This window comes from Suricata suricatta, chromosome 12 (genome assembly GCF_006229205.1).
Source record: "Suricata suricatta isolate VVHF042 chromosome 12, meerkat_22Aug2017_6uvM2_HiC, whole genome shotgun sequence".
NCBI lineage: Eukaryota > Metazoa > Chordata > Mammalia > Carnivora > Herpestidae > Suricata > Suricata suricatta.
The window spans coordinates 14,717,962-14,730,961 of NC_043711.1; the positions used below are offsets into that span (position 1 = coordinate 14,717,962).

At 51.4% G+C, this 13,000-nt stretch overlaps 1 protein-coding gene across 8 annotated transcripts in view; it reads right to left on the bottom strand.

The window, feature by feature from the left end:
* The window catches only part of ZDHHC3 (zinc finger DHHC-type containing 3), a 56,670-nt gene that overhangs the window by 30,314 nt on the left and 13,356 nt on the right, over nt 1-13,000 (bottom strand). For all 8 annotated transcript variants that reach the window (XM_029919258.1, XM_029919256.1, XM_029919255.1 and 5 more), the window contains one exon: nt 9,900-10,229. In XM_029919258.1, the coding sequence (XP_029775118.1) occupies nt 9,900-10,205 (306 nt within the window). In that variant the 5' untranslated portion in view covers nt 10,206-10,229. The remainder of the gene's footprint in view (nt 1-9,899; nt 10,230-13,000) is intronic.

Below are 13,000 nucleotides of genomic sequence, written 5' to 3' on the forward strand. Positions count from 1 at the left end.
AAAAAAATTTTTTTAACTTTTATTCATTTTTGAGAGAGACAGAGACAGAAAGCAAGTGGGGGGGGGGCATAGAGAGTAGGAGACACAGAATCCAAAGCAGGCTCCAGGCTCTGAGCTGCCAGCACAGAGCCTGATGCGGGGCTTGAACTCATGAATTGTGAGATCATAACCCGAGCCAAAGTCGGATGCTTAACTGACAAAGCCACCCAGGCACCCCCCCCAACTTTCTTAATCCTTAGGAAAAATAAAAAAATAAAAAGGGATTGGGAAGGCCACTGGCCCAAGCAGAGAGGGCCTCCCAAAAGCCCAGAGAGCCACATTAATGCTCTTTAATGTAAAAGTCATTGAGTTTGGGCAATCGTGTGAACTTTCATGAATCCGGAAGGCACATCACTCTCGTCTCATGTACAAAAGAAAAGCCCTAAGGACATCGTTTGCCCAAGGAGATAAAGCAGTGGGGCAGAGTCTTCCTAAGTGAAGGCTCAGGTTGCTATTTCCCCCTGGCACCCAGTTTTTAAGGTCCTAGCAAACCAGAATTTGTGGTAAACCTCAGGAGGCCCCACATAAAGGGCTACAAAAGGAAACCCCTAAACTGCAAAATGCAATTGGAACTCTCTTCTGGTATTCTCAATACTGCCTGCTATTCCAGACCAGAACACATCATGGAACAGTGTGGCCCTTTAATGATTTTTATTTATTTATTTATTTATTTATTTATGTATTTATTTTGATGTTTATTTATTTTAGAAAGAGAGAGAGACAGAGTGCAAGGAGGGCAGAGGCAGGGAGAGGGAGACACAGAGTCCAAAGCAGGCTCCAGGCTCTGAGCTGTCAAGAGCCCGATGTGGGGCTCGAACTCATGAACCGTGAGATGATGACTTGAGCCGAAGTTGGATGCTCAACTGTGAGCCACCCAGGTGTCCCCGCAGTGCAGCTTTTCTAAAAGCCTGCCCCTCCAACAGAACTCTATTTACATACATCCCCTGGAAGGCTCATTCCCTTCTAGGCAAGTGAATCCATCTCAGACCCAGAGGCCAGCAGGTCAGTCCCTGAGACGGAGGATCCGTGACACAGGTGCTTTCCTGCCGATGATGTCTTTTTTTTCCTTCCTCCCTCCCTTCCTTCCTTCCACCCTCCCTCCCTCCCTCCCTCCCTCCCTTCCTTCCTTCCACCCTCCCTCCCTCTCTCCCTCCCTTCCTTAAAGAATATTCTCTTCTGTGCTTATCTCCATGGACTTCAGAACTTCCTGTTACTAGTTCACAGTAAGGAATTCTTTTCTTACAATTCTGAACAGCCGGCAGGGAGTCGGGAGGCCTGCTGAGACGTCTCTGCCAGTGTTGTGAGGCCTGCGTTAACTAAGAACCGCCCACCCCTGTCCACATGCATCTCGCAGGGATGTCTTGAAGCTTCCGTGCCACTGCAGCCTGGCGGACCACAACGTACTGATATTTCCCCCTCATTTCCACAGTCATGCTTGTTCACGATTAAAAAAAATATATAGATGGGAAAATTAAAAAGGAAAACCCACTCTTTGATTTTATCGTCCAGAGATCTGTATGTACAATCAACATTTGGGAGTATATCCTTCCAGTCTTTTCTCTGTGCACACAGCAAGCTAAAACCACTAAAGAATTCATAGGTCCATAACACTCAGACATTCCTCAAATGTTATGTTTGGTCCCGTAGTGGAATCCGTTTAAATCTGGGGCAGGGAGGTGTGATCAGATTCTGTCAACCACTCGCTTAGTGGCGAGCCCAAACTTCCAGTACTTTCTTCGACCCCCACCTACTTCCTTTTCTACTTCAGAGAGAACTGAGGCAGCCGGGGTAAACCACCAGCTGGGAGGGTGAGGGTCCTGGCTAATCCTGGCGTCAGGGGACCCCCGACTTCTAGCTCAAAGCCTCTCCCTCGTGCTGCGCACAACCTCAGGGCTGAGCCTGCCGAGCTCATGCACACTTCTGTCTCTACCATCTCCCTCTTACTCCAGGTCACCCTCTCCGGTGCCTGTCACCTCCACACCACAGACACCTATCACCAGGTCACTGAGCCACTCCCTGTGACCAAACCCAGAGGTCAGTTCTAAGCCCTCATCTCCCCTGGATCTCCTGTGACCACAGTCCCTACACTCACTCTCTCCTGAAGCTGCTCTGCTCCCTCTGGGTGTCCCCCTGCCTCTTGCTCTCCCTTGGGCCGCTGCCCACCCCAGACCCCACTGGTCCTAGTAGCCCTGCCCCCTGCTTATTCTGCACCCCGCCCCCCTCGCGGCTGACAGTGCCCCCCCATCATGCCCAATGGTCATGCTCCGTCGTGGGCTCCAACTCAGACCTCTTTTGGAGCTGCAGACATCTCCACCTGGTTATTCAAGAGACATTAAAACCAAAGAAAACCAACCCCCCAGATTCAACATGCCAGAACTGAATCCACTCCTTGCTCTCCAAACCACCGCCCCACCCCCATTCTCCCTTCCCTGTAACGTGGCGCCTCCATCCGGGGTGGAAATCGGACTGTCATCCCCAGCTCTCCCAACCCTCTGCCCCGCCTACCCCACCTACCCCACTGGGTGAATCCGGTGCCTCGAATCCTGTGTCATCCCCTCCAAGCTGCCGTCACGGCCTATGTTCGGGTCCATCCTCACGGGCCCCAGAGGTTAGAGTCACCTCACACCTGTCTATCCTCCTCACTATTTCCCAGAGTAAACTTACTAAAACAGGAATCTGACCATATTATTCTTCCTGCCTGGACACCTCCACAGGCTTCACAGAGCCTCCGCAGGCCCACGGCCCTAGGCAGGGCTCAAGCAGGGCCACCACAGCGCAGCCCCAGACCACTAACCCAGCGTCTCCCTCCGTCCCTGCCCCAAGTTTCCTAAAGGCACCATGCTCTCCAAGACTTCCACCTTGAACCCTCAGGGACCCCACATCCGCACCTCTGCCCAGCCTGCTTGCCTCTTGCACTGGAACCAAAAGCCACTCAGGGATCACCTCCTCTGCCTTCTCCCTCATGGCCCCAGGCCACACCCAAGAGAGAAGCCACCGCGTGGCCTTTGTGCTGGTCCGGCCTGTATTTGTCTCATAACACCTATTGTTTAAGTACACACCGATCCTACATGGCTATAAATTCCTGGAGGACAGAGACAATGTCTTTCAACTTGCAGCCCAGTGAATTGCCCAGGGCCTGACACGGAGCATGTATTCATGTATTCAGCGAACCCAAGCTGAATGATAATGATGAACAAGAGACATTTATTGAGTGCTTCTGCGCCAGGCACAGTTCCAAGTGCTTTACTGTATTTAGTCAGTTAATTGTGCCAATAAACCTGGAAGGCAGAGACTATGTTATTCCTCATTTTACAGATGAGACAACTCAAGCAAAGAAATGAAGCAACTCTCCAAGGTCATATGGCTAACAGATGGCAGAACCAGGATTCGGACCCAGGCAATCCAAGTCTAGAGCCCTCGGCTCCCATCAGAAGCAACGTATGTATTTCTCAGATATTGCTGTGAAGAAGGGGGCTTTTTAAAATTGCCATGATGCCCTCATTCTGCCAACAACTGTATCGGCACATTAACATTAAGACTGAAACAGGCCTGTGTCGGGGCACCTGGCTGGTTCAGTAGGGTAAGTGTCTAACTCTTGATTTATGCTCAGGTCATGATTTCACGGTTCCTGAGATTGAGCCCCACATCAAGCTCTATGCTGACAGCAAGGAGCATGATGGGGATTCTCTCTCTCTCTGCCCCTCCCCTATGCATGTACACATGTGTGCACATGTTCTCTCTCAAAAAACCTGAAACGGGGCTGTTTCAGTAAGTATCTAGGATAACACGATAACGTAAAAAGGACATGATGAAAAGTAGTAGAGGGGCCCCTGGGTGGCTCAGTCAGTTAAGCGTCCAACTCTTGATTTTAGCTCAGGTCATGATCTTTCGGTTTGTGAGATCAAGCCCCGAGTTGGGCTCTGTGCCAACAGCAGGGAGCTTGCTTGGAATTCTCTCTCTCTCTCTCTCTCTCTCTCTCTCTCTCTCTCTGCCCCTCCCCATTTGTGTTCTCTCTTTATATTAAAAAAAAAAAGCAACTGAGAAACTTCCAAAGAAATACCAACAAATAAGAACTCAATAGGCTCATGCATTTTAAGCAACAAGGATGAAATTTGCTTAAAGTGTTTCAGGGGTCCTGGGGCGGAGGTGTGACCGCACCTGCTGTCCAGGCAGAAACTCTCTTTCCATTGGCTCTGCCAAGAACATGGTGACCAGCCCCAGGTCTGCGTCACAGGCTACCTGTCTCCTTCACAGAAAGGTAGAGGTAGGTAATCCCCAATGGGTCACTCGCTTCTCTCTGGGACCAGACAGACTTTTCAGGGGGCGTTTCTAAGTTGCTCAGTGACAGGAATGAGCAGTTGCCCGTCATTAGGGAGGATGGAGCAGCCAGTTCAAATACCCTCCCCCGCACCCCCAACCCCCGATCTGGCAAGTCCCCTGGCCTGACCTGGGGAATGGGTCGGCACCTGCGTCTCCACCCGGTGTGCTGTGGGAGGGCCCGGTGCTCTCCCTCCTCTGTGCTCCTGTGGGCCTGCCACCGTGCCACTGGCCCAAGTAAATGCGTAAAACTCTGGCAACTTGTTCTGCGAGCGTTCCATAAGATGGGCAGACATTTTTAGTAAATTTTAACTTGATAAATGAGCAATGTCTTGCAATATGAGTGTTACGTGATGGCAAATGTCACATGTTCACCACTGAGCCGATGGTTCTTGAAATTCACTTTGATCTGTGAGTACTTTGGATTACAAGCATGTTCCCGGAATGAATTATGCTCACAAACCAAGGTTTTACTGCACTTGCTGACTGACTCTACACATAGCATGTGATCGATAAGGTCACCGAGACAGACTCCAGGAGGGAACACCAACTGCACATTGAAGTGAGCCCTGATATCCATGATGGGTTCTGGCAGCTGATTCTGAAATCAGTGGCCTGTGGTGGTCTGGGACAGTCATGCGAAGTCTGTCTGTAGCAGGGTGTTCCCAAGATGGGATTCAAAGGGAGGGAGAGGCAGTGGCTGGCAGACTGATGAATTTTCTTTTCCTTAATGATGTGGTTAAATTGATTTATATGCCTCCATTTGTCAAATCTCAAATTTGAGATAATCAAAAAAATTTTTTAATGTTTATTTATTTTTTGGGAGGAGGGGCAGAAAGGGAGGGAGATGGGATCCCAAACAGGCTCTGTGCTGATAGCAGAGAGCCTGATGATGGACTCGAACTCCCAAACTGCAAGATCATGACCTGAGCTGAAGTCAGATGCTTAACCGACTGAGCCACCCAGGCGCCCATCAGATTTGAGATAGTTTACAATGAGGTTAGTAAATAATTACTTAGTCAATGAGCAAAAGGGTTTATGCAATTATTGCGATTATGAAGTGCTTGGCTTTGCGCTTCCTGGCAGCCAGGACAAAAAGAGACAATCTACGCCTCCCAGCTTCAAGTGGCTTCTGGCTTCTGGGAGACAGACACTGTCCCGATCTAAATTTTAAAGGGAATCCCTCAAGATTCCTGAAGAAGCTCACAGAATGAGGCATTGAAATGGATTTGCAAAGGGAAAGGAAAAAGTGGTGAAATTGGGGGGCGAGGTGGGAGGGAGAGCGGCACCAAGGTAAAAGTTTCCGAATCCGGGCACTCAGAGCCTCTCTGGACCTCTGAAGTGTTACAGGAACACAGAAAGCTCCTTGATGACATCACACCCTCTTAGAGCGAGCAAGGAGAGGGCACAGACACCAAACACCGTGTGCTCTGCCCACACCACGTGACCTCTAGGCACCAACACCCCTGCCAAGTGAGGTCCCTTTCTCTCTCCTTCCAGGCCTATCCCTTTTACCCCATTTCCCTACTGCGTCAGAGGAAATGACCGCTGAATGGTCCAGAAAGCTGTGGGTGGTTGCAATTGTCCTGATGTTACAACCTCAATAAGAATTTCAAAGCTGGAAGTGGTCTGTTAACTGCTTGCAGAAGACTGTGAGAGATTTCTTTTTTAAATTATAACCTAGCGATGCTAACAAACCCCAATGGTAAACAATGCTTAGGCTCTTACACATTTACAACCTTTGCATACAGGTTCTTCTGAAGGACTGGATACAACATGAATTCCTGAGAGACAAAACATAATCCTGTCAGCAACTCCTTGGAACCCCTCAGTGACACCTTTCTAAAAACAGTCTCCCCTGCAGTGTTAGCAAGGAGCCCCGATTGATTTGGTTTCAGTGTGAGGCTCCCAACTCAGCCGCAGGGCCTCCCGCTCTCCCTGTCCCCAGGGGTTTTGCATAACACGTCATGTGCTGGGAGACGGGAAAGGCCGGTGAGGTGGGGCGTGCTTTTAGAACATGTTTGAGTTGTTTTGTCTTGGGGCCCAGTTTTCTTTGGGGCCACTAGCAAAACCCACGGATGAGAAGCAGACCAGTGTTTGGGGAAGAGTCTACGGTTCTCATTCATTTGGGGTCGGAAGCCATGAGAATCAGTCGCTCCTGTATCCAACTTGCAAGGGGCTAGACTGGGGAGATCCTGGGCGAGGCCACACGGGTCAGTGGGGGGGTAAAAGGACACAGTCAGTCGTGACGCCTTCCTGCCACCCTCCTCCTGATATCCAGCTCCCCGACTCACATGCCTTCTAGATACCAATGACCTCAGCCCTGCTGTCTGATCCTGACCCTCCACCTGGCATCTCTGCTTATGTGTAATACAAACACAGTTGGCCAGAACAGAAGCTTTGATTTCTCTCCAAAATCTGTCTCCTAGACTCTCCCATTTAATAAACGGCACCAGTAACCCCGAGCTGCTCAAGCCAAGCCTCTGACGGCACGGTCTCCGGCCCCTCTCCAATCGGTCGGCCCTTCTGCACAAAGCTTCTCAGACCTGGCTGGACATGGGGGACGCCTGGGAGCTTTAAAGCACCCCAAAACCCAGAGCTCCACCCCAAACCAATCAGAGTAGAATTTCTGGGGGTGGGGCCCAGACATCAGTACTTTTTCAAAGCTCCTTAAAGTATTCTAATGTGCAGCCAGGTTTGAGAATTAGTGGCTTAAAATATACTCCAAATCCAATAGCTTCTGTCCAGCTTCATGGCTCCCGCCTTGGTCTGAGCCACCATCATGTCCTGTGTAGGCCCCTGCTATTCCGCGGATCTCCCTGGTTCCCTGTCCCACCTCAGACCCCCCCATGACAAGCACAAGGCACTGTCATTTTAAAACTCAGGTTATGTCGGGGCGCCTGGGTGGCTCCATCAGTTAAGCATCTGACTTTGACTCAGGTCATGATCTCGCGGTTCGTGGGTTCGAGCCCCGCATCAAGCTCTGTGCTGACAGCTAGCTCAGAGCCTGAAGCTCTGCCCTCTCCTGCTCACACTCTTTCTTTCTCCCTGTCTCTCAAAAATAAATAACCATTTCAGGTTACATCATGCCTCTGATGGCTTCCCGCTGCATTCAGAGTAAAGAGCAAAGCTCTCATGAAGCCCTCAGGGCCCTGCCCATCTGGCTTCTGCGTGCCTATCCCTCTCTTCTGGTCCTCTTGCCCCCACTCACCACGCTTCCGTCACCCAGGTCTCAGTCCTGTTCCTCAAACACACCAAGCACGCACCCACCTCTGGGCCTTTGCACCTGCTCTCTCCTCTTCCTGGAAGGCTCTGCCCTCAGAGCTTCATTTGCTTGACTCCCAGCTTCGTGGTCTCAGTCAGGTGGCACCGCCCTGAGACCTACTCAGACTCCCGTCAGGTAAAGACGGCCCCCTGTGCCCCAGAAAAGTCACTGCCACATCACCTCCAGCACACTCTTGGACTGTCTCTAAAACACTCATCCCTGTTTGAAATCACCTTGTTCCCTCACGTCTTCACTGCCTGACCCCCTACGCTGAGACGTGAACTTCAGGGGGATCAGGGGGCTTGGTCTGTCTTGCTCATAGCTGTATCCATTGTTCAGAAAGCACCTTTACAGAGTAGGCACTCAATGGACATGCCACTCATTTGATCCCACCCCTCCATGTCCCCAGGGCTCCTCCTCACCACTGCCAGAGCAGTCCTTGTAAAATGACACCTGGATCTTGCCACCTTTTTTTTTTTTAATGTTTATTTATTTTTGAGGGAGAGGGAGACAGAGCACAAGCAGGGAAGGGGCAGAGAAAAAGCAGACACAGAATCCGAAGCAGGCTCCAGGGTCTGAGCTGTCAGCACAGAGCCCGACGCGGGGCTCCAACCCACAAACCATGAGATCATGAGCCAAAGTCAGAGGCTTAACTGACTGAGCCACCCAGACATCCTGCCCCTCTTTTATTTAAAACCTCAGGGGCTCTAGACTGCCCGGTCACCCAACTGCTACCGTACTGCTCTGGCCCTGCGCCCACACCGCCCGCCCAAACCTATCGCCTCCTAAGTTCCCACCTTGCTAACAGCTCCCGGGAGCCTCTCGGAGCCACATGCCTGCATTCCTGTGTCCTTGTGCAGGCCACTCTCTGCCTGGCATGACATCAGTGTCCTCCTCACCTTCCCTAACAGCAAGCACAGCGCTCACAAGATCTGGCTTGGGCATCACCGACCAGCCACCACTGCCTAGACCAGGTACTGTCCCCTCCCACGTTCTCCAACAGCAACCCGAGCTGTGCTTTCCTCTGCCACAGCCTTGGCCGCACGGGGCTGGCCTCACCCGCCTGCTCTAGCCAGAGAGCACCTGGATTATAACTGTGCACAGGCTTCCCCTCCATTATAAACTGTTCCTTTTACGTCGGTTTGCTTTTCCAAAAGAAAAGCAATCTTTTTTGCCAACTAAAAGAAATCCGAAGAGGTTATCTGCTTTTACAAAACGGCAACTGCTTCTTTGCTTTATGTGATTCCAGCTTCTGAAAGGTTTCACGGGAGCACTCTACTCTCAGATAGCGGGGGAGCCCTGAACTGGGTTTCCTTTAGGCGCAGCTGTCCGGGACCCCGCAGACAGTGCCGTCGGGCGCTGTCTGCACTGTCTGGTGCTGAAATGGAACTGAGCTGCGACAGCTGCTCTGCCCGGGATGGGTGAGCACTCCGCCACCTGAACCGCAGGAAATGGAGCCCTCCGAGAAGGGAACCGGGGTCTCTGTTTAGCTTCCCCCCAGGGCTCACAGAAACAAAGTCTGTGTGGCCACTACCATGAGTGGTGCCTTCCCTTTCTTAATTTAAACACGCTCGTCCCTGGCACTCAATTAAGCCACAGGCGGTCTTTATTGAATCACGCACTCTCTTCTCCCTCTACAAGATAATGAGCAGGAATGGAGGATTTAAAACCAGGGTACACGACATTCAATAGCCACTTACACAGCTTGGTATGTTTAGCTAAGTCATCAGGCAGAACAGCACCGCTTTCCCCACAGATATTCACCAAGAGGCACTTGGCTACAGCCTGAAACAGGTTTGTCCAGCTTTTCAGGAAAAGGTGAGCCTCGCCCAGGCAAAATGAAGGCCATTTCCGTGCAGGTTTTTGGAATTGGATATGGCTTTAAATGTCAGGAGCATCCAGTTGCAGTGCTGTGTTCACTGGGAAGCCCCGTCCTGACCAAACTCTGCCCGCCCCCCAAGCATGCTTTCTACTCTGATGGCCTGCCCCTAGTCGCCATGCTTATCCGACTGAGCCCTTCTAACTAGAGGCTGGATTTCCCCTAGACCAAAGCTCTCCTGGGGCAGGCTCCATCAACGTCTCCACCAGTGAACATACAGAGTCATTCGACCAAGACAGATAAGCTGCGGCACAGATGGTGTCCCCTCGGGGGGCCTGAGTCCACTTTCCCACCCCAGCCCGGGCCCGAGCTCTGGGGGAGGGGACATGCAGGTTGTGGCCACACCAGGACCAGAGGGGCAGAGTGTGGGCTGGTCAAAACAAGCCCGGACATACTCACGGGGTCCGTCAGCATGGCCCGGCAGTGGGAAGCCAGGGCCAGGAAGGCCAGCAGGTTGAACACAATTCCATTGATGATGCTGTACACATAGTCTCGGGATGGAAGCAGCATGACGAAGAGGACCACGAACTCCGCATAGAGGACCAGAAACCAGGTAACAATGGCACAGGCGATGCCACAGCCGTCGCGGATAAACCACATGGTTCCCACAGGACCGGGCTGGGGAGGTGGGACACACTTCTCCGGCTGGAGGTATTCTGGCTTCCGCTCAATGTCTCGGAAGTGGTGGGTGGGGATGAGCATCATAAGTTATTCTGTCCATCCTGGCATCTGGAAGAGAAGAAAGGACCCAGAGATTTGGTGTTGCCTTGTTAGCAACGAGACCCAACATAATTACCTTTCCAACGTGAGCCGTGAGGACCTACGTGTGCCCTTCCTGCAGGAAAGCTGCCTAAACCTTCTGTTCATTTAAAATGTGACTTCTTGGGGCACCTGGTTGGTAAAGCACGTGACTCATGGTCTCAGGGTTGTAAGTTCAGACCCCATGTTGGGCACAGAGTTTACTTAAAAAAAAAAAAAAAGGTCAGTTCTCAGTTCTCTTTCCTATTTCTGAGAGTTAACTCAGCCCTTGCAAAATAGGGCCACCTTGCCCAAAGCCTTCACGTGACAGATAACGAACAGGGAGCCTTTCAAAGGGCAAAAGCCTCACACAAGGTCAGCCAGAGTCACAGCTACACACATAGGGCGCCAGCTCAGAAGTGGGACTAGACCTCGGGTCTCTTAGTTTACTAGGGATCTACCAGGAAGACAGTGTCTCAGCACATTATATTCTGTGACTTAAAAGACAAGACGGGGCCCAGAGTGCCAAGCCTTCTGGGAAAACCCTTCAGGGCTAGCACTGCTGCCTCTGCACCCAGGACAAACCCAGAGACTGACGGTGAGGCCGTCTGGGGCCAACAAGGAGGCGCAGGAAGAGCGCACTTGGTTATCTAGGACCCGGGTTCAGCGGCACTCATTAAGACATTCTAACTTATGGGGCGCCTGGGTGGATCGGTCCGTTAAGCGTCTGACTTCGGCTCAGGTCACGATCTCACGGTTCATGAGTTCAAGCCCCGTGCTGGGCTCTGCGCTGACAGCTCAGAGCCCGGAGCCTGCTTCGGATTCTGTGTCTCTCTCTATCTCTGCTGCTCCCCCACTCGTTCTCTGTCTCTTCTCTCTCTCAAAAATGAGTAACATTAAAAAAAAAAGGCATTCTGACTTACTACTGTATTAGCTAATGGTAAAGGCCAGGGAAGGGTCTTGAAACAAACCAGGCTTTTTAGGTCTAGGGCCCAAACAGTTGATTTTCCAGGAATAAGAGACTCTCTGAGCTCCGCCCTCTTCTTGAATGATGGGGTCAAGTGGAGATGTGGGACAACGAGTCTGAAGACATTTCCGCACCACCTGGCTGTGGGGTTCACGAGCCTTCGTCTCCTCACCTGTGGAGACACCCACCCTCCAGCCCCAGCCCCCTCGTCCCAGGGCTGGTGTGAGGGCCGATGGAGATGGAGGTGCCCGTGAAGAGTCCCGTAGCCTATAACAGCCCACACACACCACAACCTCACGCGAGTCCGCTCTAGTAAAGACATCCACTCCCTCTTAAGCCAGTGCTGAGCCACACTCCCCTTTTTCCTAACAGCTGCAGCTCGTGTCTCTGGAGACGACAATGAAATGGCTAAGGATCAATAATGAAGTCTATCTGTCTGTGGCACGCACCACACAACAGAGCAAGAACAGATTTCCCTCCTCTGATTCTTTATCTTACACTTGGCGGCCCGTTGCATCACCAGATGGGTTTCTCAGGGGCTGACCCTGATGGAGGTGCTGCGGAGAAGCCGCCGTAGCACAGTCTACAGCCTAGCAAGCAACATCTTGGTCCCCTGAGAACCTCACTTCGTAGCACAGAAAATCATTCAAGAGCAGCACTGGCTATGTGTGTTTTTCTGAAGACCGTGGCTCTAAAGGGTAAGTACACATTTTCAATGGCTATGTCGGGTTCTCCTTGCCCTTTGCCTTCTTCCTCCATCGCCTTCATTCCCCACAGAGAAAGAGCATCTGGACTCAATATGCAACCATCATGATGAGTAAGGATGTGTCCAGAAAGCTGAGAAGGCAGAGCAGAAACTACTACTCAAAATGACAGACATTCTGAGATCAAAAGTTGCACAGACTAGTAATGAAAGAATAAGGCCAGGCTTCCACTCCCAGCATGGCAGAGAATTCATGGCCAGGAGGCAGGTAGATATGTACTGCGTACTTGTCCACAGAAACATCAACACAATAAATACTCAGGAGTAACTATGACATGCTGGGGACATTGTGCTGGGAGCTGAGGAAAGAGAAGTCACGACACACAGAGAATAACCACCCCAAGTATGAGTATGGCAGTTCCTAACAGGCCACCAACCAGGCTGTTCTAATAAAGCAAGCCTGTGCCGTCCACAAGACCATGGCAATCGGTGTTGCCAGTGACAACCTAGGGGCATTAAAGATGCCAAGTACCCCTTCTGAAGCGTGACACGGAAGGACGGCAGGAGCTTGCAGACAGGGGGGTCTGGGGCTCGATCTGGGGCCAGTAAATCCTAAATTTCCAAGCTCCGTTCAACCCAAAGCCAGCAAATGGAAGGCTGAAATCCCATGAAATCCCATCGTGATTCGAAAGCTGATCAAAGCTCAGCATTTGACAATGTCCATGTTATTCTCTTGGTTTTTCCTGCTGCCATACAGATTTGTAGGTACTCTGAACCAATAAAGTTTTATTGTACCACAGCCACGCCATTCGGATACATATTGTCTACGCCTGCTTTTGCACCGCGATGGCACCACTGAGCTGTGAGGGAGGCTGGCTGACCAGCAAGCCTTAAGTATTTACTCTCTAGCCCTGTACAGAGGTTTGCTGACCTATGGTTTTAGGCCGTTGCTCCCCACCAGATAACTGAGATCCGCCTTGGCTCCAGCTTTCCCTGCAGAACAGCTCAGTGGGACACTGGTTGGGCACTACTCACCCCCCTCCCCACATCTGTAGCAGCATAGCCTCCTGTCGTCTGCAGCCCCAGCACCAG